Source organism: Drosophila mojavensis, unplaced genomic scaffold (genome assembly GCF_018153725.1).
Source record: "Drosophila mojavensis isolate 15081-1352.22 unplaced genomic scaffold, ASM1815372v1 contig_80, whole genome shotgun sequence".
NCBI lineage: Eukaryota > Metazoa > Arthropoda > Insecta > Diptera > Drosophilidae > Drosophila > Drosophila mojavensis.
Genome location: NW_025318906.1, coordinates 6,311,832 through 6,338,566, shown reverse-complemented (window position 1 = coordinate 6,338,566; position 26,735 = coordinate 6,311,832). Strand labels below are relative to the sequence as shown.

At 42.8% G+C, this 26,735-nt stretch overlaps 7 protein-coding genes across 15 annotated transcripts in view; 3 read left to right on the top strand and 4 right to left on the bottom strand.

The window, feature by feature from the left end:
- The window catches only part of LOC6578930 (NACHT domain- and WD repeat-containing protein 1), a 56,339-nt gene extending 47,238 nt beyond the window's left edge, over nucleotides 1–9,101 (top strand). For 2 of the 6 annotated variants that reach the window (XM_032729492.2, XM_032729493.2), the window contains exons 14-18: nucleotides 164–259; nucleotides 1,198–2,281; nucleotides 2,381–2,623; nucleotides 2,703–3,019; nucleotides 3,275–4,419. In XM_032729492.2, the coding sequence (XP_032585383.1) occupies nucleotides 164–259; nucleotides 1,198–2,281; nucleotides 2,381–2,623; nucleotides 2,703–3,019; nucleotides 3,275–4,105 (2,571 nt within the window). In that variant the 3' untranslated portion in view covers nucleotides 4,106–4,419. Of the gene's footprint in view, nucleotides 1–163; nucleotides 260–1,197; nucleotides 2,282–2,380; nucleotides 2,624–2,702; nucleotides 3,020–3,274; nucleotides 4,420–6,819; nucleotides 7,613–7,949 lie in introns of those variants that run through there. The other 4 variants (XR_006357766.1, XR_001449223.3, XM_002004793.4 and 1 more) reach the window with 4 other exon arrangements.
- On the bottom strand, nucleotides 5,313–15,562 carry LOC6578928 (mitochondrial ribonuclease P protein 1 homolog). 4 transcript variants are annotated; one of them, XR_004364054.2, is made up of 3 exons: nucleotides 6,433–6,826; nucleotides 6,292–6,320; nucleotides 5,313–5,455 (listed from the first exon to the last, which is right to left on the bottom strand). XR_004364054.2 is itself a non-coding variant. In XM_015163380.3 (3 exons), coding segments are annotated over exons 1-2 (1,359 nt in total). In that variant the 5' UTR covers nucleotides 15,473–15,562; the 3' UTR covers nucleotides 5,338–5,455; nucleotides 6,292–6,319. The 4 variants fall into 4 exon arrangements, 3 of the variants coding, with proteins under 3 accessions (XP_015018866.1, XP_002004827.1, XP_032585387.1); XM_015163380.3 differs by lacking the exon at nucleotides 6,433–6,826 and adding an exon at nucleotides 14,115–15,562 and having other exon boundaries at nucleotides 5,338–5,455; XM_002004791.4 differs by lacking the exons at nucleotides 6,292–6,320; nucleotides 6,433–6,826 and adding an exon at nucleotides 14,115–15,562 and having other exon boundaries at nucleotides 5,338–5,455.
- On the top strand, nucleotides 11,841–14,105 carry LOC6578929 (dynein axonemal assembly factor 3 homolog). Its single transcript, XM_002004792.4, has one exon. The coding sequence runs from the start codon at nucleotides 11,926–11,928 to the stop codon at nucleotides 14,038–14,040; it is 2,115 nt and encodes a 704-aa protein (XP_002004828.1). The 5' UTR covers nucleotides 11,841–11,925; the 3' UTR covers nucleotides 14,041–14,105.
- Nucleotides 15,563–15,636: 74 nt separating the features above from the next.
- On the top strand, nucleotides 15,637–19,457 carry LOC6578926 (pre-mRNA-processing factor 19). The gene is made up of 3 exons (XM_002004789.3): nucleotides 15,637–15,770; nucleotides 15,832–17,185; nucleotides 19,154–19,457. The coding sequence occupies exons 1-3, from the start codon at nucleotides 15,752–15,754 to the stop codon at nucleotides 19,296–19,298; spliced, it is 1,518 nt and encodes a 505-aa protein (XP_002004825.1). The 5' UTR covers nucleotides 15,637–15,751; the 3' UTR covers nucleotides 19,299–19,457.
- On the bottom strand, nucleotides 17,182–19,112 carry LOC6578927. Its single transcript, XM_002004790.4, has 7 exons — nucleotides 19,003–19,112; nucleotides 18,869–18,945; nucleotides 18,699–18,808; nucleotides 18,005–18,632; nucleotides 17,812–17,945; nucleotides 17,505–17,748; nucleotides 17,182–17,443 (listed from the first exon to the last, which is right to left on the bottom strand). Exons 1-7 carry the CDS (start codon nucleotides 19,040–19,042, stop codon nucleotides 17,246–17,248), a joined length of 1,431 nt encoding a protein of 476 aa, XP_002004826.1. The 5' UTR covers nucleotides 19,043–19,112; the 3' UTR covers nucleotides 17,182–17,245.
- Nucleotides 19,423–20,120, bottom strand: LOC6578925 (ragulator complex protein LAMTOR2 homolog). The gene is made up of 3 exons (XM_002004788.4): nucleotides 19,975–20,120; nucleotides 19,731–19,917; nucleotides 19,423–19,673 (listed from the first exon to the last, which is right to left on the bottom strand). Exons 1-3 carry the CDS (start codon nucleotides 20,040–20,042, stop codon nucleotides 19,551–19,553), a joined length of 378 nt encoding a protein of 125 aa, XP_002004824.1. The 5' UTR covers nucleotides 20,043–20,120; the 3' UTR covers nucleotides 19,423–19,550.
- A 911-nt stretch (nucleotides 20,121–21,031) lies between these two features.
- LOC6578924 (kelch domain-containing protein 10 homolog) lies at nucleotides 21,032–26,649 on the bottom strand. Its single transcript, XM_002004787.4, has 3 exons — nucleotides 25,247–26,649; nucleotides 22,438–22,989; nucleotides 21,032–22,370 (listed from the first exon to the last, which is right to left on the bottom strand). The coding sequence occupies exons 1-3, from the start codon at nucleotides 26,087–26,089 to the stop codon at nucleotides 21,939–21,941; spliced, it is 1,827 nt and encodes a 608-aa protein (XP_002004823.1). The 5' UTR covers nucleotides 26,090–26,649; the 3' UTR covers nucleotides 21,032–21,938.
- Between the last annotated feature and the right edge of the window lie 86 nt (nucleotides 26,650–26,735).

The window sequence follows — 26,735 nt, the reverse complement described above, 5'->3', positions numbered from 1 at the left end:
AGACAGAGAGAGAGAGAGAGAGAGTAAGTGAGTGAGACAGACTGATTTAGTCGGGCTTTTGTCGCCATCAAATGGCAGGGAATGCATTAAAATAGCGTTGAAAATGTCAATTAAATGCGTTTAATACACATTGTCCTTTCGTCCTTTCGCCTTGCTGTTGCAGGTCTTTTTGCTGGCGCTCTGCGAGGATAATGCGCTCTACGTGCGCACCCTGGCCACCGGAAAGGAGCTGCACACGCTCAAGGGGCACAAATCGCGGGTGAGTAAGAGATATCTATATAGATATCTATATCTACATCTATATCTATATCTATATCTATATCTATATCTATATCTATATCTATATCTATATCTATATCTATATCTATATCTATATCTATATCTATCTATATCTATATCTATATCTATATCTATATCTATATCTATATCTATATCTATATCTATATCTATATCTATATCTATATCTATATCTATATCTATATCTATATCTATATCTATATCTATATCTATATCTATATCTATATCTATATCTATATCTATATCTATATCTATATCTATATCTATATCTATATCTATATCTATATATATCTATATCTATATCTATATCTATATCTATATCTATATCTATATCTATATCTATATCTATATCTATATCTATATCTATATCTATATCTATATCTATATCTATATCTATATCTATATCTATATCTATATCTATATCTATATCTATATCTATATCTATATCTATATCTATATCTATATCTATATCTATATCTATATCTATATCTATATCTATATCTATATCTATATCTATATCTATATCTATATCTATATCTATATCTATATCTATATCTATATCTATATCTATATCTATATCTATATCTATATCTATATCTATATCTATATCTATATCTATATCTATATCTATATCTATATCTATATCTATATCTATATCTATATCTATATCTATATCTATATCTATATCTATATCTATATCTATATCTATATCTATATCTATATCTATATCTATATCTATATCTATATCTATATCTATATCTATATCTATATCTATATCTATATCTATATCTATATCTATATCTATATCTATATCTATATCTATATCTATATCTATATCTATATCTATATCTATATCTATATCTATATCCATATCTATATCTATATCTGTATCTATATCAGGTCCGCAGCATTTGTATTGGCAAGGACAGCCAGCGGTGCGTGGTGGGGTGCGAGGACACGCGCGCCCTTATCTACGACATGCACTCGGGCAAATTGGTGCGCTCGATGCCGCCGAATCCGGGTCCGGTGACCGCCGTCTATGCCATGGACAACGACGACTTTGTGATCACCGTGGGCGGCAACAAGATCACGTTCTATTCGTTCCGCAACGAGGAGCTCTATGTGAACCCGTACTCGAGGCATCCGCGTCGCAAGCGCAGCCTCAAGCGCCACAACCAGGCGCAGCGCTCGCCCTCGACGACGCTGCCGCCGATCACCTGCTTCGACCTGTCGCGCGACTCGCAGCAGGTGGCCATTGCCTCCGGCCGGAGTGTGCACCTGATGCGCATCAATACGCCGGAGTACCAGAACACCCTGGAGGGGCACACCTGCGTGGTGAACTGCCTGAAGTTTGCGCCCAATGGCGAATTCCTGGCCACCGGCGGCGATGATCGTTTGGTCCAGGTGTGGAGCTTGGCGCTGGCCGAGATCACTCATACATTCAAGGGCCATGCGGCGCCCGTTATGCAGCTGGTCGTGCTGATGGACTCGCTGCGGGTCATCTCCACGGATCGCGAGTCCATGATGCTCGTCTGGATGGCCGACTCCGGCAATCTGCTGCAGACCATACAGGGCCCCTACAAGAATCTGGCGGCCACCAACAACATGCGCTTCGCCGTCTCCAGCAATGGCGACAACACGCTCAAGATCTGGTCCCTCACGCAGGAGGACGAGAAGTACTCCGTCTCGCACTCGGACGAGATCACCTGCTTCGAGATCAGCGCGGACAGCATGCACATTATCACCGGATCGAGGGATATGTCGCTCAAGGTCTGGCAGTCGATGGGCGGCAAGCTGAGCCAGGTGCTTGTCGGGCACAGCGATGCGGTCACCTGCGTCGCCGTCTCGGTGACCAACAAGACGCAAGTCATCTCCGGCTCCAAGGACATGAACCTAATCATATGGGATCTGCTCACCGGCGAGGAGGTGCACACGCTCGCTGGCCATCTGGGCGCCGTCATTGGCGTCAAGGTGTCGGCCGATGGTAAGCACTGTGATGACACTCTACTCTACTCCCTTGCTGATGCCTACACTGCCACTTCCACTCCCACTCCCACACCCCCTGGCTCTCCCCTCTTTGCAGGCTCCACGGCCGTGTCGGGCAGCGATGACAAGACTCTAATTGTCTGGGAGACAAAGCGCGGCCTGGCGCTCACCTCGCTGCAGATGCACGTGCCCTTCACCCACTTCGACATCAGCCTGGAGGTGTCGCGCGTGCTCGTCCAGCTGGTCGATAGCTACAATTTGCCAGTCATCTGCTTGCACAATACGCCGGCCCAATATGTCAAGCTGCCCACCTACTCCGGTCCCAGCAAGGATGTGGAAGGTAAGGAGTGGAAATTGAAATGAAATTCCAATTTGAAATGAGCTCATTCGCCTCCTCCTCCTGCTCCTGCTCCTCTCAGATTTGCGTCCGCAGGGACCCAAGCGGCAGATGAAGCGCTTGCTGAAGAAGGAAGTCTCCCTGGACACGTACACCTGGCAGAAGAAGTACGGTCACCTGACCTCGTCGGTGATGATGGCCCAGGTGGATGAGCGGCTGAAGCGCCGCTTCAGCGTCTCCGCCAGCATGGAGGAGATCTCGAAGATAGCCGAGACCAAGACGGGCGCCTCCCAGGCCAATCTCGGGCCCGAGCAGGCCGCCTTGGCCCAGTCGCAGCACTTTGATCAGCTGGAGGCGCTGTGGAACAAGCGCTCGCCGCCACGTCGACGCCACAATGCGGTAAGTTGAGCGGCGTCAGTCGCGGGCCCGTTAGATGTGCCGTTGTCTGTGTGTAGTGCGTGTCACGGGCCGGCACGAGCCAGCTCACGAGCTGCTGGCTCCATGTAGACGCCTTGTACATTATTTATCCGTTCTATTGTTGTTTTATTTTGGTATTAACTTTTATGTTTGACTTCGTTTTGGCTTCGTCTCTCTGTAAACGCTTACACAACTTGCAACATGTGCCACACATTACGCATACGCCTAAATACGTAGGGTCTGTCGCGGCAGACGTCGCTGGTGGAGGACCGCTTAGAGTCCTCCGACGATGATGAATATCAGGATGAGCGCGCAGGTATGTTGTCAGCCTCCTACGACCACATCCACATGCTCGCCCGCTTGCCCGGCATCCGAACCCTGCACGATGCATGGAAGACCAGTAGCTTGCGTGTCTCTCGCACTCGAACCAAATTCTATGTCAGCACGCCACCCCACAACACCAGCAACAACACCAGCAACACCAGCAACAACAACAACAACAACAACAACAACAACAACAATAACAGTAACAGTAACAGCCATGACCTTGACAGACCTGACAATGTCAACAGGAGCTCCAGCTGCGAGGCGGTGCCAGCAGCTGGCAGCCAGGATGCGCCCGATTTGGTGCGCGATCTGCTGCACGCCGAGCGTCCGGTCTCGCTGCGTCAGTTCTTCCATTGGCCCAGCCTGAAGACGCACTTGTGGCGCAGTCGGAGGCAGCGCCAGTGCCAATCGTTGCAGCCCCACTTTCGCCTCAATGTGCCGCAACGTTTGCGTGCCACGCCCATTATTGTGGTGGAGAACTACGATGGTCGGCAAGTGCAGCGAGCGCGCACCGATCTGGTGCTGCATCCGCACACCACTCAGGCCACACTCGGCACCATTCTGGCCGTGGAGCCAGCCCAAGCCGTCGGCCAGTCGGCCAAGAAGCTGCGCCGCTCCAGCAGCTCCTGCGGCTTCTGGAGCAAGCGCTGGCCGCTGTTTCGCAGCAAATCGGAGCGAAAAACGCGCGTGGCACCCACCGAAGCCACCACTGCCGACTGCAATGACTGTGTGACACAATGAAACCAACACCACCACCAGCCTACACCCCACTCGCACGAACTGCTACTACCACACCGTCGACCATTCAGCACCGCACAACTTACACAACTCTCGCTTCAGTAGTTCTTAGCTAACTTTTTTGCTCTAAACAATTTGCGCACCCTGCAGGATAAACATTTCATTTGGAATTTGACTCGAAATTGCAAAAAGGAGCTTTGGCATTGTGCGTTGTGCTTGCCAATTATGAAAAGTATTTCAAGATATTTATTTTCTAGTTTTTTTACACTTTTAAGTTTTATAAGTAAGCCATAATTTGTTTATATTCTTTAATCATGGAAAATGTTATTTAATATTTTTATTAAAATAATTATTAATTTTGTTTTAAATTATTAGGAAGTGAAGAATCTGTACATCTATTGCCATTAATATTATCATAATTATTATTATTATAATTATTAATTTCTCTATGTTTAAGCTGTTATTGTCATTATTCCTATTGTAGCAGCTGAAAATTTTGTATTGCAAGTCATAAGCTAAGCCATTTGTATGTCCTTGAGAAAGGATTTTCAATAAATAATAGTTCTCATCACTACAAACCGTTTAACATATGTCAAACTGCTCAGAATAGCCAAAGATGCAGCAGAAATATAGCAGTTATACTGCAGATTTAAATATGGCCATTTCGCTTGACATTCAAAAAATAACCGCCAAATTTGCCCCGTTTGGGTATGCAACAGAAATTTTAATTGTCGGATTTTTAGTAACTTTCTGGTCATTTCTGTTCGCCTGGTACTTCAGCTGCAATTTCATACAAATTTCGGCTTGCAGCCGCCCTCAACGGTCGCCCCTTTCGGGTATGCTATGATTTTTTTCTGGCAACTTTTTCAGCTACTTTCTGGCGATTTCTGTTCGCCTGGTATTTCAGCTGCATTTTCATACAAATTTCGACTCACAGCCGCCCTCAACGGTCGCCCCTTTCGGGTATGCTATGATTTTTTTCTGGCAACTTTTTTAGCTACTTTCTAGCCATTTCTGTTCGCCTGGTATTTCAGCAGAATTTTCGTTTAAATTTGCATATCCAACGGTCTAGGAACATTGTGACCGTTAAATTTTTAAATTTCACCCTACTCAAGTAAAGAAAAAACCGGTTTTGTTTAGTTTTTAATATAATTTATTTTAAACTCTTAACACTAACAAATTTGTTATTAATTACAACTATTTAATTTATTTATAGTTTTTACAAACAAATATATATTTAATTCTTAAAAAACTATTTTTTGTTGTTTTTGTTTTAAACTATTTATGGTTATTTTCCTGGCGGCTTAGAGGCTATACTGCGTTTTCGAACTCGGGCAGGTTTACAGCATAGATCTGAAAAGATAAAAGAAAAATTATATTAGAATTTATAAATTCAATAAATATTTAGATAAATGAGATGAAGGCTTCGATGGCTACAGCTTTTTTTTAAATAAGCTCCAAAAGTTTTGTTTAATCTACGATTTCTGTACATATGAGATATATAATTTTATTTTTTCAGCATTTCCTGCAGGGTAACTATGCGTAGCTAGTTTATTTTTAACATGTAGTATTGTTTGCGTAGATTTCTTTCAAATATAAACAAATTATGTGCATTTTGAGCATAAACAAAGAAAAGACAATCCAAATTGAAAGGTAAGTATTTAACAAATTAAACCATTTAGTCGACAGGAAATGTTATTCGCTTTTCCGGTGTTTAAATTACACATGAGTTACGTTTTAAAGCGTACTATATATACATATTGCAAATATATATATATATGTATATATATTCGATTTCACACACATGCACACGCACGAACGCCATAAATTGCCATCAACAGAATTTCAGCACGATTAACTCGATAAAAATGATACAAAACGTAAATGGTGTGTGCGTGTGAGGGAGTGTGATAGCGAGAGTGTGCGTGTGTGTGTGGCATATGCCACATGTTGCCCAGCAACGTTTTTAATCAATTTAATCGCGTCATTTAATTGAATTAAAGGCAATCAATAAATTGCACTTGCAATTGCAATTCCACCCGTCGAATAGTCCAAATGTGAAAACTTCGCTAAAATCTGTGCCGAGGTAAGCGCTGCGTTTCCACAGTTTAACAATTCATCAATTCAGCTTTCCACACACACACACACACATACAGCCACATATACTTCAGGCATGTTTTGTTGCTTACTTTCGTACGTCTAAGCTCCGTCATCAAACCTGGAAAAAAAAGCAATCAGAGCAAAAAGAAAAGCAAATCAAATATAAATTGAAAAGTTTTTGTATCATATGTAAATGTTACTACTATATGCTATATTTATAACTGACTTACTTAAGCTCATCATATATACATATATATATATTGATTCCAATCGAAAGTTTTATGCCCGTTCCTTTCTCTTACTCGTTCACTCACTTCACACACACACACACACAGAGACACACACTTTCTCGTTCTCTCTCTTTCTAACTCTCGATGTGTATATATATAAATTTGACAGTTTATTCAAGTTTTGTTAAATTAAGTTGCCTTTGCAACTCAACTCGTTGGTTCTTTCTATCTCTCGCTCTCTCTCTCTGTGTGTGTGTGCGTGCGTGTGTGTGCCTCACTTTTTTGGCAATAGCTAGAACCACCCAAATAAAATGAAATGCTATTCTTTCATTTTCAAACAAAAATGCCAACTGCCAACCACAACCACCCAACCACAACCAACATCAGCAACCACCAGTTTGAAAACCAGTTCCCGCAGCTCACTGCAGCATGCATCACAGCAGTAAAGAAAACAACAACAACAATAACTGCAACAACTACAACTACTACAACAACAACACAGCAACGCCTGCGTATGATAAATAATCAAATAACAAAATATTTATCAATTACCATTTATCACTTGGCTAAAACAACATTTCCAGTAATAACAGCTCGGACAGCATAGAACAACAAGAAACCTTTCTCTTTGCCTCTCTTTTGTCTCTGTGCTATTTGGCATGCTCTGTCTCGCTCTCTCCCTGTCACTGTCTCAACTAAACTGTGCGCGCACCGAGCCCGAACCCGATTCGTGTCCTTCCCCTCCGATTCTAGTCGCCAAAATGTTTCCCAACTTTTATCTTTATGACGTGCTTAATTGATCAAATTTGTACTTTCTAGACGATTTCGACGAGTTCTTTTAGTCTAATAGAACAAATACACACACACACACCCACAAGCAAACAAACAAACAAACACGTTTATAAACTTATCTAAACTGGGTTAGACTCGCAATCCGCATTACCTTTCAAAGATACAAGCATACCTCACTGCAAATGCTGAAATATTTTTGAGAGCTCTACATCAGATTTATAAAATAAATAAATACAAATTATAAAAAACTACAAATCTATAATAGGCAATAAACACTAAATGAAGATATATAGCTTAGATTGTACACTTAGTTGTTGGCCACCTTAAACCCCAGAAAAAAAAAAAAACTTCTCTCTCTGTCTGCAAGTAAAGCTGCGAACTGGCTCAAGTAAGTAGCAACCGCTGTCATATAGCCTATATACCCGATAGCATATATGTATAATAAATATCACTAATTTATCATAGATCTCTTAGAGATGCTTTAGCAATTTGATTTGCAAACACATTTGATATAATTTTCGCTCTTTTTTATTTTTGTTCACCTGCAACTCCAACTATTTATTTTCTCTTAGTTATACGAAGAAAAAAAAAACACAACTTTTGTAGCGCAATAAATAGCAAACGAAAAATTCTAGCTATATCATCCAAATTAGTCTCTTTTAAACATATTTTCCATAAATTACCATCATATATTATATATGCCATATTTTATTTCGCCATGCCAGATCATTTCGCTACAGGAGGAGGAGGATACCACAAAGGATAAGGCCTAAGACCCGCACTTGGCTAATGCATAAACGTTAATTACACTAGTGATCTAAGTAAATGTTTTAAATGTTAAGCAATAATTGAGCAATTGGCTTCGACACACACACATACACCCATACAACAATACAACCATACACTCCTACACTCACATACTAAGCCCCAAAAACTCAAGTGATCTCCCTTTGATAAATATCTAAATACCTTACCTTACTTAACTTTATAATTCACTTGTTTCATTTCGAGTTCAGTTCCATATTTCTATATACTCGAGTAAAACTCACATTTAGTTTCGTGCTTAGAAAAAGAAAACCCTTTCTAAAAATTGTAGTCTCTAATTGCAAAAAACCACCGTCTCAGACTTTATATAGAATTTAGCTTGCTAAGTGAACAAATTTTGAAATTTTAATGTTGTAGAACGTTTTATGTACTTGAAACTAACAACTAAATGTTGCTAGACATATATAGCATGTAGATTATATAGAGGACAAAAAAAACAAAAACCAGAAAAAACTTCAATAAGGGGTTAAAAGCGTAACTATGCTTAACAAACAAAACAAAGGAAGATAAACAAGAAACCTAAAGCGAAATCCAACAGTTTGTCACAAAGTAAGGCCACAACAAATGCTGAATCTTAAGCAAACTAGAAATTTATAAACAACTTAATCAAAGAGCACACTTGATTTCCGTTGCAGTTTCAGTTTCAGCATTGTAAATATTAAACTATATATATATAAACAGAATATATATACATATATATATATAATTCTTTAACACATATCCATGTTAATTGTGTGTGTATTTAGTTTAAGCATCGACTCTGTTCTAAGCGCACCTATTTTCTATCATTTCCGCACGCATCTTAGATCAACTTCAATAACTATCTGACAATCAGATGTTCTTTGCCTAGAACAAAAAAATAATAAAAATACAAATAAATTTAAAAAAATTAAAAACAATGAAAAAAAAAACCCCCAATTTGTAGTATTTAGAGCAAACACTCCGAATATTTCGGGCTTGTGGCATATAGGCCGAAGCCGAGTCTAAATAGAGAACACACACTGTCTATGTCTATTACAAGAATTAAATTAAACTTTACTGCAAAACAGCAACAAGAAATTGTCTTTTATTAATGATGCAGGCGAAACGTGTTGCTAATGATCACCATGGCAATGGCTTATAGGTAATTTACAGTTAATTTATGCAGGTGAGTAGCAAGCATACAGATTCGATTCATTTGCCACTTTGATCGACAGCAATTAATGATGGCTCAGCTGCTGCTGCTGCTGCGGTGGCAGGCTGCTGTGCCTCGGCAACGGCAACATTTTTATTACACATTATGACACCGTGTTGTTGTTGTTGGCCTTGCTGCATGTCAAATGGCTAACAAAGCGGGCCAACTGAGCCGCAGACTCAGCCATTTTGTTTGCACTGTCTAATGAGAAAAGTTTGCGCAAAACATTGACAATGAAAGCAGTTGATAACAGTCAGCGCGACAGAGACGAAAGCACTAGAGCGAGATGGGTAGTTGGCCAGAGGGAGAGAGAGCAGAAGCAGACGAGGCATAATACAAGCAACCTGAGACCCAAAATTGTATATGTGGGTTAAGCCATTGTGTGTGTATCGGTGTCTCCGTGTGGGTGTGTGTGTGTGTGTGTGTGTGTGTGTGTGTTGTTTGTGTGCGGTTGACATTGAGCAGAGGAAACATGAACCCATTTTCGGTCTCAATACAAAAAGAGTAAAACAAATCTTTATGCTTTGCACACACACACACATACATATTAATATATGAACACACCCGCTGTTATATGCTCTTTCCATCGATTGTTATTTAAACTTTTGTTTGACCGAAACACAGTCACATATTTCGATTTTTATGTTATTCTTTGAACTATATGAATACATATACATATATACATACATACATACATAATAATGCCTGCAACTGCTTATGTATATGACAGACATGAATGTCGCTAAAGAGCGTCTCAAAGGCTTTAAGTTCGGCTTAAAGCCTGAAAACAACTAATTGGAGTTCTTTATATTTTATTATTAAAATATATGTGCAATAGTTTTATAGCAAATCTAACAAGATATCCCTCACGAAGACAACTAAAACCTAAGAGTAATAAGTTAAACTAGCTTTATATTCTCAATTTTGTCTATGAAATAAATTCATCGCAATTATTTATAATAAAACTTTTCTGCATAATATCAGAAAATTCTATATTATTTTTGCCCTGCTAAACAATGATACATATGTATATAAACTCGTATAGTCCACCCTCACACAGCTTTATCTAAGCTCAGCTGCGTTTCCTCTGGCATATAGAAAAAAATCGTGGCAAGGCTTAACTAACCTTTTTTTTGGCTTTTGTTTTGTTTTGCTTAATTTTTTTTTTTGTTGTGAAGCGGCTATTGTGTGGAATTCTTTTTAGCCGTTTTCGCTTTAGCCCGAGGGCTTCTAATTACTTTTGTTTCAGCCAGCGGCCAACCACACGGACTGAGAGCCTGTCGACCGAAACTCATTGAAAACTGATGCTGTGATGAATTGTGCGCCGCTCGAATGGAATTCAGTGCGGCTTTGTGCTCGTATTTATTGAACCGCAGTCAAATGAAGTGCATGACTGTGTACCAGCAGCTGCCATTACACTGACTAATTGAGGAGCACCACCAACAAAAGCAGCAGGAGCAGCAGGAGCAGCAGCAATCTAACCACAACAGCAAAGGAAACGGCAAACTGTGAGCTTGATGAATCAGAATTTGCTGCCAGCTTTAACAAATTCTCATCACTTTCGGAATATTTTGTGCTTAGACGGCGCATTAGATGCACGAGCGACTCTCGAGCTCGACGTAATTGCAGCACGCATACGCAGCGTATGACAGGCCAAAGGCATACATCACCCATACGCAGCGTATGATGATGAGGAGCGGCAGGAGATGAAGGCTGACACACACACACACACACACACACACACACACACACACACACACACGCAATTAAGGCGACCAGCTGCCAAAAAGTTTGCAATCTGTGCGCTTTTGTCAGGACTTTTGGCACAACAATAAGTATGTATTAGCAAGTTTTCTGTTCTGTAGTTTTGTGGGCTTTTGCCAGAGACTTGGAAAGTTGAATCGAGCTGAGCTGAGGAATGAAACTGTCCAGCTTACGCACAAGCCAAATGCGAATGGAGATAAAATAAGCCACTTGCCCAGCCCAAAGAAAAAGACAGGGAGTGTGTGTGTGAGAGAGAGAGAGGGAGCGAGAGAGAGAGAGGCAAAGAGAGGACAGATTTTAAGCAGTTGCTGCTTGAACTTTTTCTTCCTCTGCTCATGCATGATTTTCCTGAAATTCAATTTCCCCCATGCATTAAATGCATTAAAAGCTGCTGTGAAAACAAAAGAAAAACTGAATGAAAGCACATTGATAGCTGACATCAGTTTCATGAGCAAGCTGGTCCCTTGCTCGGGAATTGCATTCAATATTGTTTATCATTTTAATAAGTAGCTACGCCCGAGGAGCTCACATTTCAGTTATGTATTTTGCTTGAATACGCGCGCTGGCAATCAGCTAAAAGCATCCATGTGAATGCTAAAAAATGCATTACGATGCGCATCCTGCTGCACACTGAGATATCAGAAAGCAATTTCCGCTCTGCTCTACCTAATCCCACATAACAATGAAGTAACAGCGGGTGTTTATGCAAAGCAGGCCAAGAGACGTTGTTGCCCGGGCAACGTCTCAATAGCTAATAGAACAACTCTAGCCAACCAGCCAGCCAGCTAGCTAGCTAGTCAAGCAGGCAGGCAGTCAGGCAGTCATTCAGTCCAGTTGTCCAGGCAACTGCTGTCAATCGAACAAATAGCAAAAGCAGCAGCAGCAGCAGCAATAGCAATCGAAACTCGTTTTAGTTGCCTTTAAATAGTGAAAGCATAATGTTTTGGGGTCTGAGCAGTGCTTTGGATCTGTACGAGGAATACTTGAAGGCCTTTAAGCTCAAGGATGAGCCGGAGGCCGAGGCAGCAGAGCAACAGCCTAAGGCTCTCAATATACTCATCTGCGGTGGCGCCGATCCTAGGCATGTGATCAAAACGCTGGCCAAACGATATACCCATGCGGGTAAGCCAAAGTTGAGGATCTATATGCTGGATGCCTGCGTGGAGATTATAGCCAGGAATATGCTGCTATTGGGCCTGGCTCTGGAGCCAGCCGAGTCGTTCAGCCTGGTGTGCAAGGCGCATCTCTTCATGGACATCTATGGCAATTCGTTGCTACGTCCCAGCTCACATCATTATGTGGCCGCCAAGGCGCGCACCTTGCTCAACATGATCTGCGATGAGGAGCAGCTGCAGCGCCTCGCTCCGATGCTCAATATCGAATCACTCAAGTACAAGGAGCGCGATGGCCTCGAGATGGCCTTCAGCTACTGGCAGCCGCAGCAGCAGGTCTACGATATACAACGCTACTGGGAGCAGCGCGTGCGCGCTCTGCTGGGGCCGCGCTACGATCATCGTGAGGGCGCCTTCGACTGGGACCTGAGCATGACGCTGAAGAGTCGCGAGGGGCAGCAGATATGCTCGCAGGAGTACCGCTATTGGCGGGAATCGGGCGTGGCCTTCGTCTTTCCCGAGTACGAGCACTGCAAGCCGAACAAGACGCTGGCAGCGGGACTGGTGCGCAATGGACGCACCTTTCTGCATCGTGGCTACGTGGGTGACATACAGACGGGTCCGTTTTGCGGCTTTGGACTGCGCAGCTCGGAGGAGCGGCTGCACAACTCGGTGCATGGCGACAACGACTATCGAGCCACAGACATAACCGAGCGCAATCTGCTCGAGTTCTTTCACGAGCTGCAAACGCAAACAGTCTACGAGCATGACAAAGACATCTCGAGGCGCTATGGCTCAACGAAGCTGCTGATGACGCCGCTGCTCACCCACAACGAATGCGACGCCAACGAGGGGCAGCTGAGCTATGACAAGCCCTGGTTGCCAGTGCCCGATGTCGAAGTGCACTTCATCTCGCCCATGGAGATAAGGGAGCTGCAGAGGGGTGCACCCCGTTGGCAGAACCACTTCGATGTCGCCTTCTTTGCCTACAACTATTACACTTTCCTGAGCAAAGAGTTCTTTGGGGCACTGCGTGAACAATCGCTGTTTGTGCTCGAGACGAAACTGTTGACTGTCGAGCGCACCGAGCACATCAAAAAGTTCGAGGCGACGGCTAAGGAGCTGTTCAAGTCGGCGGGTCTGCGACCTTGCATCAACTATCAGGCTATCAATGCCAAAAATATGCAATTGAGATATAAGAAGACGCCAGGCGGAGCTGGCGACGACGTGGACGAGTTTCCAGAGGAGCCAGAGGAAGTCAAGAAGGACTTTGATGAAATGGGAGATTATGAGACTAGAAAACAAATAGAAGAGATGCAAGACGAACGAACAGTGCAATCAAATGAAAAGGCAAAGGCAAAGCTGGAGGAAATCCAAGACGAGCCACAAAGGAAGGGCTTAATAATAGAAGAAATAATAGATAAAATTCAAGAGGTTCCTAAAAAGAAAATTGAGAAGAACGAGACGGAAACAAAAGGGAAAATAATTGAGCTAACTAAAGACAATTCGATGAAAGACAATGCAAAGCAAATTGATGGGTTGAAATACAGGACTGAGAAACTGGAGGAAATCCAAGACGAGCCAAAAAGGAAGGGCTTAATAATAGAAGAAATAATAGATAAAATTCAAGAGATTCCCAAGAAGGAACCAAATGAAAAAGAAACGGCAATACAAGAGATTAAGAAAGGACAGCAAATTGAGCTAATTATAGATAATTCACTGAAAGAAGAATATGAGACTGAGAAACTGGATGTGCAATATAGAGTAAAGGAAGAGGGACTATTGATTCGCGAAATAACAAATGAGGCTACAAAACTAACGGTTCAAGATAAAGACGAACAGGAACCAAAGCAGCTCGACTCGTCCCAACAGTCGGATGGTAGTGAAATGGAATTCCATGACGCTCTATCAGGGGATCCAGGGGATCCAGTCGATGATTAATTATATTTGGATTGCAGCTACCTCATTTAATAAATTGTTCAATAAAATTAGCACAGTAAAATCTAGATATTTACTAGTTTCTTTTTGTTGTTTTCCTTTTGCCTGACGCCCACTTCTCTAAATCAAATTCCAATCCTTCCTTGTGTTGGCGCAGTTTTTGAGGCGTAGAAAAGCTCGTAGATTCATTGCGATTGTTTTCATACTTGAGCAAGTGATCGATGCGCACGTTGAGCTGATTGGCGCGTTTATTGAATGTCTGGCGACGTTCGTATTGCTCTGCGCCCAGATCGATGACCTTGCGCCGCGGCACATGCTGCAGTGCCGTATCCCAGTCTCCGGTTTTCTTCAGATCCAGCATAATATTTATCATTTGATTGAGGGTAAGCGATTTACCCGACCCGGATCCCCATTGGAGGTATCGGTCTAAAGGCAAACGTGCCATGCGCAAACCCAAACGTTTGGCCTTCGCCAGCGAAAGCGGCTCATTGTTTACGGTGTCCACCATGGCACCGATTATGTAAATATCATCCGGATTGTAGGCGATCAGATCCTCACGACAATGGGGCGTTAGGTATACCAACTGATTTTTTGGAAAGAGCTCTGTGAAGCACTTGGTATGCACATTCATGGGAAACTCTGGATTAAGCATTGTAGGTATGAAACGCTGAAGGCCCTGCATGCATTTGCCCTCTAAGTTAGCATTGCAGAAGTGCAGATCGAAGGGCTCGTCATTCGCGCGATTCTCTGCAAAGCTGAGCATCAATTGCTTGGCAGCATTCGAGCATTCTCGATTGTTCATGTACGTATCGTAGGAGCAGTCGAGCACCATTTTTGGGGCGAACTGCATGGCCCGTGTCAAGCGATTATTCTGCCAATGATTGATAGTTGTGTCGTAGATCCGCAGAAACATGGACGTATGGCCCAGGCCATAGATGATGTGTGTGTTTTCCTCGCGTTCCTTGCGCAGGTCAGCCAAACGGCGTTCTGTGTCTTCGGCTCGCTGCTCCTTCTTACGTTTCTCCGATGCCTTTTTCATTTCGATTTGCCAAAGAAACGCATAGTACTTGATGCGTGCCGATTTGGTTGGCAGGGTCAGTATATGGGCCCAGTGATGATCCTTGAAGAATTCTAGGCCCGGCACACGGCGTCCCTCCTGATGCGCTATGTCTGCCTCCAGCTGCAATACCTTCAGCCGCTTGTCCCGTTGTTCTGCTGTCTCAGTTGTTATATTGTCTGTAAGGGCTGTAGGCATGGATTGTGCGAAGGGATTCACATATTTCTTACTGGCCGGCTCCAGCTCAGATTCTCCCAAGGCGGCATTTTCATTGGCCTTTGTTGTGAACGGGGCGCAGAGGCAGCGCCTCGCTTTAATTCGAGTGGCTCCATTCAACAGTAATTTGGCCGTTCGCCATTGCACAACATTTTTTAGCATGCTTTAATCAGGTATTTACAAAATATACAGCGCTGGATGAAAAATTACAAGCACGCGGAACTTAAATAACTGTAACAGCTGAGCTGCATTGCTGCCAAACATCGCAAGCTAAACGATGATCTATCGATATGTGCCAATGTTTGCGTTGCGCTGCGAATGGCTATCTTATAGAAGAAGCTTCAATTGCCGACAATTTTTGCGCTTGTTTCGATTGGAAAACGTGTGTAAAAGTTGTAAAACATATTTTAAGCAGACGAAAACGTTTAAATATTTGTCGCGATGGCTTTGGTTTGTGCACGTAAGTTTGGGCTGCTTGCATAGTCATTACCATTGAAACGAATAAACGTTTTCATTTTCAGTTACAAACGAGGTACCCGAAACGCCTGTAATCTCGCCGCACTCGGGCGCCGTTTTCGAAAGACGCGTCATTGAGAAGTATATACTGGAGAACGGCTGCGACCCCATCAATGGCAAGGAATTGAAGCAAGAGGAACTCATTGAAATCAAGACGCCAGCCGTCGTAAAGCCAAAGCCACCAAGTGCTACAAGTATACCGGCAACGCTGAAAACCATGCAGGATGAGTGGGATGCACTGATGATACACTCGTTTACACAGCGTCAGCAGTTGCAGACGACACGCCAGGAGCTCTCACATGCGCTGTATCAGCATGATGCCGCCTGTCGTGTCATTGCGCGCCTTAAAAAGGAGCTAACTGCAGCGCGCGAGGCTCTGGCCACTCTGAAACCTCAAGCTGGCATCGTGAATGCTCCATCGATGATTTCGGAACCAGCACTGGCTGCCGAAGCTGGTGCTGGCGGTGCTCATCAAATGGAGCAGGCCGGCATGAGTGCCGAGGTCATACAGAAACTACAGGACAAGGCTACAGTGTTGACACAGGAGCGCAAGAAGCGTGGACGCACTGTGCCCGAGGAGTTGGTAACACCGGATCAAGTGAAGAACTTCCTGACTGTTGCGTCGCATCCTGGCCTACACTCGGCTTCAGTGCCTGGTATACTGGCTCTGGACATCAACAGCGCTGATCACAGCAAGATTTTGACTGGCGGCAATGATAAGAATGCCACCGTATTCAACAAGGACACGGAACAAGTTGTGGCTATACTGAAGGGTCATACCAAAAAGATCACCAAGGTCATCTACCATCCGAATGAGGATACTGTCATCACCGGCTCACCAGACATGAACATACGCATTTGGCATGTCCCCACCTCGCAGACGCAGCTACTGTTGCGCTGCCATGAGGGACCCGTCACTGGCCTCTCGCTTCATCCCACTGGCGACTACTTGCTGTCCACCTCGTCGGACAAGCACTGGGCCTTCTCAGACATTCGCACTGGACGACTTCTCACGAAGGTCATCGACACGGCTGAGGTGGGCCTGACCACGGCTCAATTTCATCCTGATGGCTTGATCTTTGGCACAGGCACCGTCGACTCGCAGGTTAAAATCTGGGATCTGAAGGAGCAAAGCAATGTAGCCAATTTCCCTGGCCATACCGGACCCATCTCGGGTATATCCTTCTCGGAGAACGGCTACTATCTGGCCACAGCTGCTGACGATGCTTGCGTCAAGCTCTGGGATTTGCGTAAACTAAAGAACTTCAAGACCATACAACTGGACGATGGCTATGAGGTTAAGGACCTGTGCTTCGATCAAAGCGGCACATATCTAGCCATTGCCGGCACGGATGTCAGGTGAGCGCTTAAACTTTATTTATAAGAAATATGTGCTATACATATGACATGGGCAAGTCTTCAAACCTTGTGTTTGTTACGCAACGCCTGGCGCAGCCGATGATGCTTCTTAAAGTGCTCCATCCAGTTGTGCAGTCTATTCTGTTTAACCAAAGCACGGCGAGACATCTCCTTTTGCTTGGCAATGCGTCGACGCACAGTCTGCTCCAGGCGGCGCAGATCATCTGGCGGCACGGCATCCAGTTTACGCAGCAGTTCCTGGAAAAGAATTTTAGCTATTTTAGATTGTATTTGAATATTGGGAGACAATTGAAGTTACCAATGCAAATGTTTGTATTTTCTCCACTTTGGCCAGCGTTGTGTCCTGTTCGTCCTTGTAGACAGCAGTAGTTTTTTTGGCCACAGGCGCACGCATATCCTCCAGTGTGCGCCACTGCTTGGAGGACTTTTGTGGTGGCGTCTTGGGTGGCTCCTTCTTTGGCTGCTGCGCCTCTGGCTCGACTTTGTTTTGCATTTGCTTCAATATAACAGGCACAATGCTATTCAACTTCAAGCTCAGCTTGCTAAAGGAGAGAAAAGAATAAGATATATTCCAGATATAAATTATATTTACTATAAGAACTCACTCCTTGCAGTAGGACTGCTCGAAGTCGGCAAACAGTTCGTGTGCGCGTTGCTGCAGTGCAGCCACACGTCGCTGCAAAAACTCTGGATCCTTGAGAAACACCACAGCACTTGCGTTCCGCTGTTGTGTCTTCTCCTGTAAGACAAGGAATATTAAGTCTATATATGTGTATCTCTTAAAGATGTAGAACTTACGGCCTTCTCATGAAGTATGCCAACAATATGATTCAGCAGTGCGAGATGCGTAAACCTCCTATTATAATTCGAAACCTTCATGCGATTGCGCTCGTAGCCCCTGATCCATATGTCGGCATTTAAATGATTACGCTTCTTCAAGTAGGGTCGTACCACGAGTTCCATGTAATCGTTCACCTGCTTCACTTGCTCCAGCCCAGCTGGATGCCTTTCGCTGATCACCATATTCACTATATGACTGGGCATCCTTAGCTTGCTGTCCGCCTGTTCCGTCTGCTGCTCGACAGTGTCATCAAAGTAGCTAATAAGCTTTAGTAAATACTGAAAGCGTCCAAAGATCTCTTGCACCTCCATTAGCACACGCTGATGCTGCAGCTTCACCTGATTGAGCTCTTCGGCCACTTTGTTCTCTTTCAACTCCTTGAGCCTATCTTGTGCTTCGCGCATTTTCTTAAATTCAGTCGCCTTCATTTTCATTAGTGCATCCTCGGCAAACTTGCGAAACTCTTCCGATTCCTCGAACAGTTTGTTCTGATATTCCACTTCCCGTTTTTTATCCAAAAACATTTCCTGCGTGGCATAATACATGAACTTGTTTCGCGTTATCTCGCGTAGCAATAAGATGTCACTGTAAGTGGAGGAAGGATTGATTAGAACAGGATATATATATTAATATAGATATAGATTCACATACGTTTTCATCCGAAACTTTCTGGCTAGACGCTGTAGACCTGCATCCTTGATATAGTCCGGATCTATAGTGGTGACCACGCAGGGCGCACGCGGATTGGCAACTTCACCGCGCTGCAAGGAAAAAAAATTAAAAATGATTTCATAAAATTTTCAAATCTCAAGATTTCTTACCGCATTAAAGTCATCAATGCTGAGATTGATGGGCTTTGGCGCATCTGGCTCCAAATAGTCCTCGGGTCGTATATAATCTGCAAATGGGATATATTAGAGAATATATATATCACCATATATATATATATACTTACCTTCATATTTGCGATAAATTTTACTCTTAAACTTTTTCATTCTTGAAACTAAGCTACTTAATGACTAAGCAAATTACTGTAGAAGTTTGTTTACTCTGTTGCTAGGGTGAAATGAAACTCTTATTGATATTATTTTCCATCTCTTTTGCAGGGTTTACTTGTGCAAACAGTGGCAGGATCTGAAGGTATTCAATGACCACACGGCCCTCGCAACCGGCGTAAGATTTGGCAGGCATGCGCAATATATTGCCTCCACCAGCATGGATCGTACTTTGAAGTTATATGCAATCGAATAATTAAGTTGGACTGTTTAACTTTTAGACATCGGAGCTCCACATAGCCATAAGTTCAACATCTATATAAATTTATATGTAAACATATTTAACTACTTCCTTTTGTGCGTAAACTTCAATTTCTGCGTAAATAAACCAGACTTCTTTATTTCCGATCCAAAACTGAAAGTTTTAATATTTATAAGCTACAAAACAAGATATACACTTAGGTCTAGTCGAAACTCAGGAGATATTCATATATATATCTACGGTTCACTAGGATGCAGAGATTTGCTTGAGTGGTCTTTCCAAATACGACGCCAATGACATTGTTTTTTGCTTTAGCATACCCAGACCCACATGCTCTTTGGCATAGAGGCACAATAGCACACTGGCCACCTGTATGGGTTCAATTAATAGTAAAAAAAATCAAAGTAAACTGAGGGAGTCACCCACCTGTGTGATAGCGACATGCCCACACTCGCAGTCAAGCAGTAGAAAGGTTAAACGATCTTCGCGGAATGCATTACGGCCGTGCTTTTCGTAGGCAGACCAAATATTGCTCGCAATGGCTGCAGTAATACGTGCATCCTTATCTCCGTAGCCCGAGTAGGCCAGCAGAGCGCCCTCCTGACTCAGCAGTCTGCAAGAGTTACAAAAAGCTATTAAGCTGCTACAATGAGTATTTTACAGTACTTACAGGGTATTCTCTACGCCACCAGTATTGGCTTGACTCAAAACTTGCGTTAAAGCTTTAGGTTTTAGCATTTTAAATCTATTTATCTATCAAACAAGCAAACAATTTACGCCTTGAAGAATTTAACATTCACCGTAAACGCGAACACAACATATGTTTGGTTAACAGTGTGGCGCGGCGTTTAACAGCATGCAAAGATTTAAATACATTAATTGAAATGTGAACTAAGAGATATTCCAAGCTCATTTATTTCATTTTTAAATATTAAACTGCATATTACAAATTATTATCAAAGTGGTAAATTACTTGAAATTTAATAAATATACATTTAACTTATGAAATAAACTATTTATTCTCACAGCTTAGACATTCACCGTAAACGATGACATAACATATGTTCTGTTAACAGAATGGCTCGGTGTTTAACAACGCGCAAATATTTAAACAGGAAAATAAGCAAAGAAAACCAAAACAAATAATTCTGTTTCATAAATAACAAATTGCCAGCTCTCATTCATGTGGAGAAGATCGCTTCTAGTTATTCATATGACAGATTACTTGCCGTCCTCTTGAAAGCCCTATATTCTGACGTCATAGTTTTTGATAAACCATATTTATTGGCGAGCATCGCTGCCGCTTGTCACAATGAGAGATTACTTGACTTTGAAGTTGCACATATGTATAAGCCCTGTACTATGACGTCATGTGTTGTGTTTGATAAACCAGGTCACGGGCTTTTCAGAGTGCGCAATTCAGAGTGTGTGTGCACTCAATACGAAGAGCAGCAGCAACAGTTTGGGTTATCAACCACCACCACCACCAGCAAGTCATATCTTCTTGAATGCCAATGCTTACCTGCTTTACCCTCCTCCTTTTGTTTTTGGGGTGCATTTGCAAAATGCGCATGACTCAGTGCTTAGAGGACTCAATGCAGGCGCCGAATTCATGAATTGATGTCGTCACAAACTAAGTGGGTCAGCAGCGACGCAATAGATTGCAAGGGGTTGGAGAAAGGGGAGGGGAAACTACATACATACGTTGCGATTTAAGACGCCATAAATTATATTTTGTTACATTAAAAACGTTTATTAACTTAGAATGAACTCAAATCGTAGCCAAGTGCGGCTATAATATAAATATATATAGATTTGTATATATATTTTATAATATCGAGCAAACTTTGTTTAAATGTTGGGCCAAGGCGCCGCAATAAAGACGAAAACCTTAAATATTAAATTAAATATAACTATATATCTAAATATTATGTACACTTTAACAAAAAATACATTGGAAGTATGTAAATTGCTTAATTGGATAATTTCTAGAGAGCATTAGCTAAAAAGCTCTCTATGATCTAATTGCCTCTTGGCACATACTTCCTCTATATATGAGATTGTTTGGTGTAGCCTTCAGGGGAAGTGGGCGGTGCAGGTGTGTTGCTTGGTGTGTGTTTGTGTGTGTGAGTGAGAGGAGCAGAGAAATACTTGAAGGAATATACTGCTATTATATATTTATAGAGTTTAAGTAAATGTTTAAGTAAATGTTTATTGGTTTGTGTGCGCTGGACTCTTTGTTTTATTTTGGTTTGTTATTCCGGTTATTGTTCGTAAGATTTATCCCATCGAAATTCGCCTCCTGCCTAAACTAAACTATATTTACGTCTTATTTACATGCTAAATAAAACATGTTTCGCCTTTCCACTCGACTCTACGAAATATCAAAATACACATTATGTATATATAAATATAAATGTTTTTTCGCATTCGATCACAGCGCGCGCTCACAAAACTAAAAATTGTTTTTATGTTTTCTTTATCAACTTGCATTTGTTTCTGATTAGACTTGAACCAAAAAACGAAACATAACTCCACCACAGGGACAATCACTCACGCCATAATCTCAATTCACAACTTTATTTTGTTTGGGCAGGGATTGGGATTTAAAGCTCAATTGCTGAAGCTAGCCGATTATTGCATTTGGGATCGGGCGCGTTTCGGAATTGAGTACAACGATGTCATTATAGTCGAGCCCGGTTCACCGTTCTCCGTTAGGACGCGTTGCGGCGGCAGGCGTTCCGTAAAACTTTTGGGTATGCCAGCACTTAGCAGAGTCTTGCGGTCATACAGATCCAAATTATCATTGTAGTAGGTGATGGCATCCCAGCAGATTTCACTTAACTTTGGTATGGTCATCCACATCTTGTAGAGATCATTGCGACGCTTCAGTGTCTCCTTATCGTTGTACTCGATGCCGCCAAAGATGTACATGCAGCCGTTGCCCGAATGGGCTGCCGAGTGGAAATACAGCGCACGGGGCAAACTGGCCGTCTGTATGATGGTCCACTGTTTGGTGCGCAAGTTCAGCTTCCAGATATCAGAGAAATAGGTCGAAAAGTCGCCCTAAGCATAAGGAGATATAGAGAGAGATTAGTTTTCGTTAACTTGGAGTGCTTTAACGTCTTCGTACCTGCAGACCACCAGTGATAAAGGCCTCAATGTCGCCATTGGATGACTGGTGCTGCACACAGGAGAAGCATTTCCGCGGCCTCGGGTAGCCCTTATCGTTTTCGCTCCATGCGCCGCTGCTCCGATCCGGCAGCGTATCAAAGTAATCCCATCTATTTGCGTCCAGATTGTAGGCTGGTATACGCTGCAGATCATATACAGAATTCGAGGTGCCGCCGCCGAGCACAAAGATATGCTTGCCATCATAGACGACCTCATGTCGATAGCGTCCCTCCGGATCGTCGCGCATTTCTGGCCGGCAGATGTAGACGTTCTCCCACACCTTGGTGCGCAAATCCAAGCGATAAACATCACAGGAATAATCGAAGCCAGTCGTACCGCCAATGGTATACAAATAATGCTTATGTATAACAATGCCAGGTCCATACTGAGCCGTCGGCAGATCTCCGCTGACTTTCAAGCGTTCGACGCCAACGTTGCCATCCTTCGTGCGGTACACGTAGCAATCATTCGAACACGACTCGCCAAACGGATACCCTGTACCACCATGCGACTGCAATCAGAGCAAAAATTCCAAATTTAGTTTATCCAAAAGACATTTAAGTCAAAGCGGAAACAAATGTAAAGAGAAACGCACGCTGCTGCGGCTGCTGCTGCATTCAATTAAGAGATAAAGCATGCAACAAAGAAGCTGCATGCTTATCAATAGCTGAGAAGCGAATAGAGGGGCAGCAAAGAGAAGCAGCGAGAGTGGGGGACCCTGGAGAGCAGAGGGTGGCGATAAGCCGAAACATGTGTATGCATTATGGTATTACATGAAGGTATCTTTATGCTCTTATGATATACACATATATATATACACACATACACATATATGTATGTATACAGTCATTGAAAGCGGGTTTCAATGTTATCTGATTAACTTTCTAATTAAAACTAATTGTGCACTCGACGTTTGGGCAGTGCAACCAGCATAAAGTCGAAAAAACAAAATCTCAAATGCTGAAGAGTCTACTCGAACAAGCCTCAACAAAAGGGGCCTAATTAATGTCCAAAACTCTACAACATACTGACAATACAATGACTTGCGAATGACTAGAGAAATGGGAATGTGTGGAGAGTTCTAAATTTGGAGAGAATCGTTCAATCAACTTACAGCTAACTGCACCCGTTGCATTTCATGCACTATAAAGAGCTTGACCTTCACAGAGCGAGAGAGAGAAGGAGAGAGAGAATGGGGAAGTGGGTGATACGCAACTAAAGCGAGTTCGCCTAATGCGTATATTCGCTCTGTATGACTGTTGCTCATATGATGTACATATGTGTGTATATACATATGTACGTTGAGACATTTTCTTGTAGACATTGAAAGTTTTGGTAATATGTAATTCAGATAGACACACAAATATATAAAGTTAGGGCTAGGCTTTACTATACGTATGTATGTATATTGTGTTTTGCAAAGAGATTTTCTTGAAGCTCGGATTAGGCAGTCTCTACTGTAAGACTGGTTGAACTGATGAAACTTATTTGCCCTTTATAAATCAACCAAGTTTTTGTTACACAAATAAAAGACATATGCATATACATAAATACATAGTAAAACTATACATATATCTATTATAATTAGGCCCCTCTCTTATTTTTGATTGTCTCTCGGCTGTTAGTGCACAACGAAAATTGAATTTGGGCCACTTAAGTGCCCAGGTGAATGCTGGTGTGGATGCTGAAGTTGAATTATACGGTAAACCTAGTAAAAGTCACAGCCACAAGACAATCAGACGCCATAGAAATATATGTACGTACACACATACATACATACATACAAATGTACGTTAAAAAACCACGTCAAAAGAAAAAGCGCGCGCAAGCCACAGCCTCTTGAAGTGGAGCCAAATGCTTAAAGGGGGAGGGGTTTTTCATAGTAGCCGTGGAGGGGGGGGTGCTGACAGTGGGAAAACCTGGTAAACAAGTTGTTGCATGCAGCAACAGCAGCAGCAGTAGCATAAACAACAACTGCGTAGTTGCCAAGAGGGATGAGCTACAGGCGTTGGGCATGCGCATAAAAGAGATAGCAACATAAGCAGCGGACAACGCGCAGCTGTTTGGCTTTTATTACATGTTCATATGTATGTGTGTATTTTGTATTTTGTTAATGGTGGGGGCGAGGGACAATCGAATGTTTAGAATGCATAAACAAAGCGAGAGCGGATAAGCAAAAGCGAGCCAAGCAAGCAAGGCAGACAGTGGACTAGCAACGTGTAGCGTTGTGTGTCGGGCGTGGCATTGAGCCCAGGCTGAGGCAGCGACAATGGCAGAGACTAACGTTGATGTCGACGTCGACGTCGATCGGATCGGCGCCCAGCGATGCGACGAATGCAAATTATGTCGCACGATAACGATTACGACTACGACCACGATTATGTTTTGCTGCTTGCTTTTGTGCCAAACTAAAACAAGTTTAGCGTGAGCGCGACAAGGGCGCTGGGCGATGTGTGTGTGTGTGGGGGGCGAAATGCCACCACTAACACCAACAGATGTGTTAGTTTTTATAAATTCACAAACACACACACACACAAAGCTTCATCTATTTTTATACACTGCACCCATTGGAAATGAATAATTCGCAGTTTTACGTAGGTAAACATGCAATATAAAGTGACATGCAAGACTGAAAGAGCAACTGTTAGTCGACTTAGAAACTTGTGCTCTCTCTCTCTCTCTCTCTCTCTCTTTCTCTCCTCCTGTCTATTTGAATCTCTGCGGCACATTGGTAGGCACAAATAAAATATTTGTATTGCAATACTCACAATAAGCACATCGTTGTGAATGGCAAGCGCATTGGAAGCGAGCTCTGTGGGCATATTGCTGGCGTTGTCCGCATTCAGTTCCAGTGTCCAGTGATTTGTGGCGAAATTGTAGCTCCAGAGCTCCTGGAAGAGCAGACACCTGCCGCGCCGGGCGGCCGTCAGTGCACTGCGCGGATTATAGCCACCAAGCGAATAGAGATGCGATTTCGATGCAATAATACGATGGCCACTGCGTCCCAGCGGAAAGCCACCAATGCAATGCTTATCCTTAAACTGGCACTTGATCAAACGCGCTGGCTGGAAGCTGTACATTGGTCGCGTCGACTGTGGTATTATGGGCTCAAACGGTCCCAGGCCGACGTTCGATGTGGTTGTCGACATTTCGCTTTCATCGTTTGATGTGGTCCAATCGTTATCGGAATACATTTCCTCCAATTCGGGATCAGATTCATCTTCGTCGCTGACATCGTTCTCGTCGTCATCAACATCGCCCTCCTCGTCATCAATATCGATTTCGTCGTCAGCATCCTCGTTCTCTACATCGCTAGCATCCATTGGCTCGTCTGCAATAATTGCATTGATTATGGCATTCTGATCCACTTGCTGTTCCTGTTGATGTTGTTCTGGCGCTTCAGGCGCCTCGTCTTGGATTTCCTGTTCCATTACGTTGTTATTGTTATTATTGTTATTGTTATGGAGCTGGGGCTGCTCCTGGCGATTGATCGCTCGGCGACACCAATTATTGAGTAGCTTGGCGACAAATACAACGAATGTCCAAGTCCAAGTATGACGCAGCGTGTGTAAAATGATGCACTTGAGTTTGTATAGATTGAATATGTGCATAACAATTTGTATTACAACCTTAATTCAATAACGAACAATTTTTTATTATAATATTTATTCTATGACACTCGCTCGGCTCTTGATCAATGAAAATAACTAAATTTTGACTGAAAATTTTTGTTCCTTATTGGGGGAGCCTAAAAACAGAAATCGACCACGACGACCTGCACAGCTGGCTGGGGCTCTCTCTCTCTTTCTCACACTCACTTTCTATCTCTCTCTTTATTACTTTGCTGTTGTTATTGTTGTTGTTGTCGTTGCTGTCATGTTGACGTTTTGCTCTCACTCGCGCTCACACATGTTACGTATGTATATATAGGTATGTCAGTATGTATTTTTGTATGATTGAGAATCTTGAAAAATTACGCACTACCCAAACACACAATTTTTTACTATATATTTGTAAAAATCTCCAGGCAGATTGTGCTAAGAAGATCCTTAATATAGTTAGTTCAATCTTTTTGTTCTGTTGTTGATGTTATTGCACATATGATAATGCTTAGGCACTCCACACACGACATTTCAGCTGCAGTTCAAGTAACACAATAAACCCAAAATATATCGAAAGGCAGATTGCGTTCTAAATTTGACCTCAAAAATACCAACATATTGATATTATAGTCAAAAAGCTGCTAACTTGTTTTTT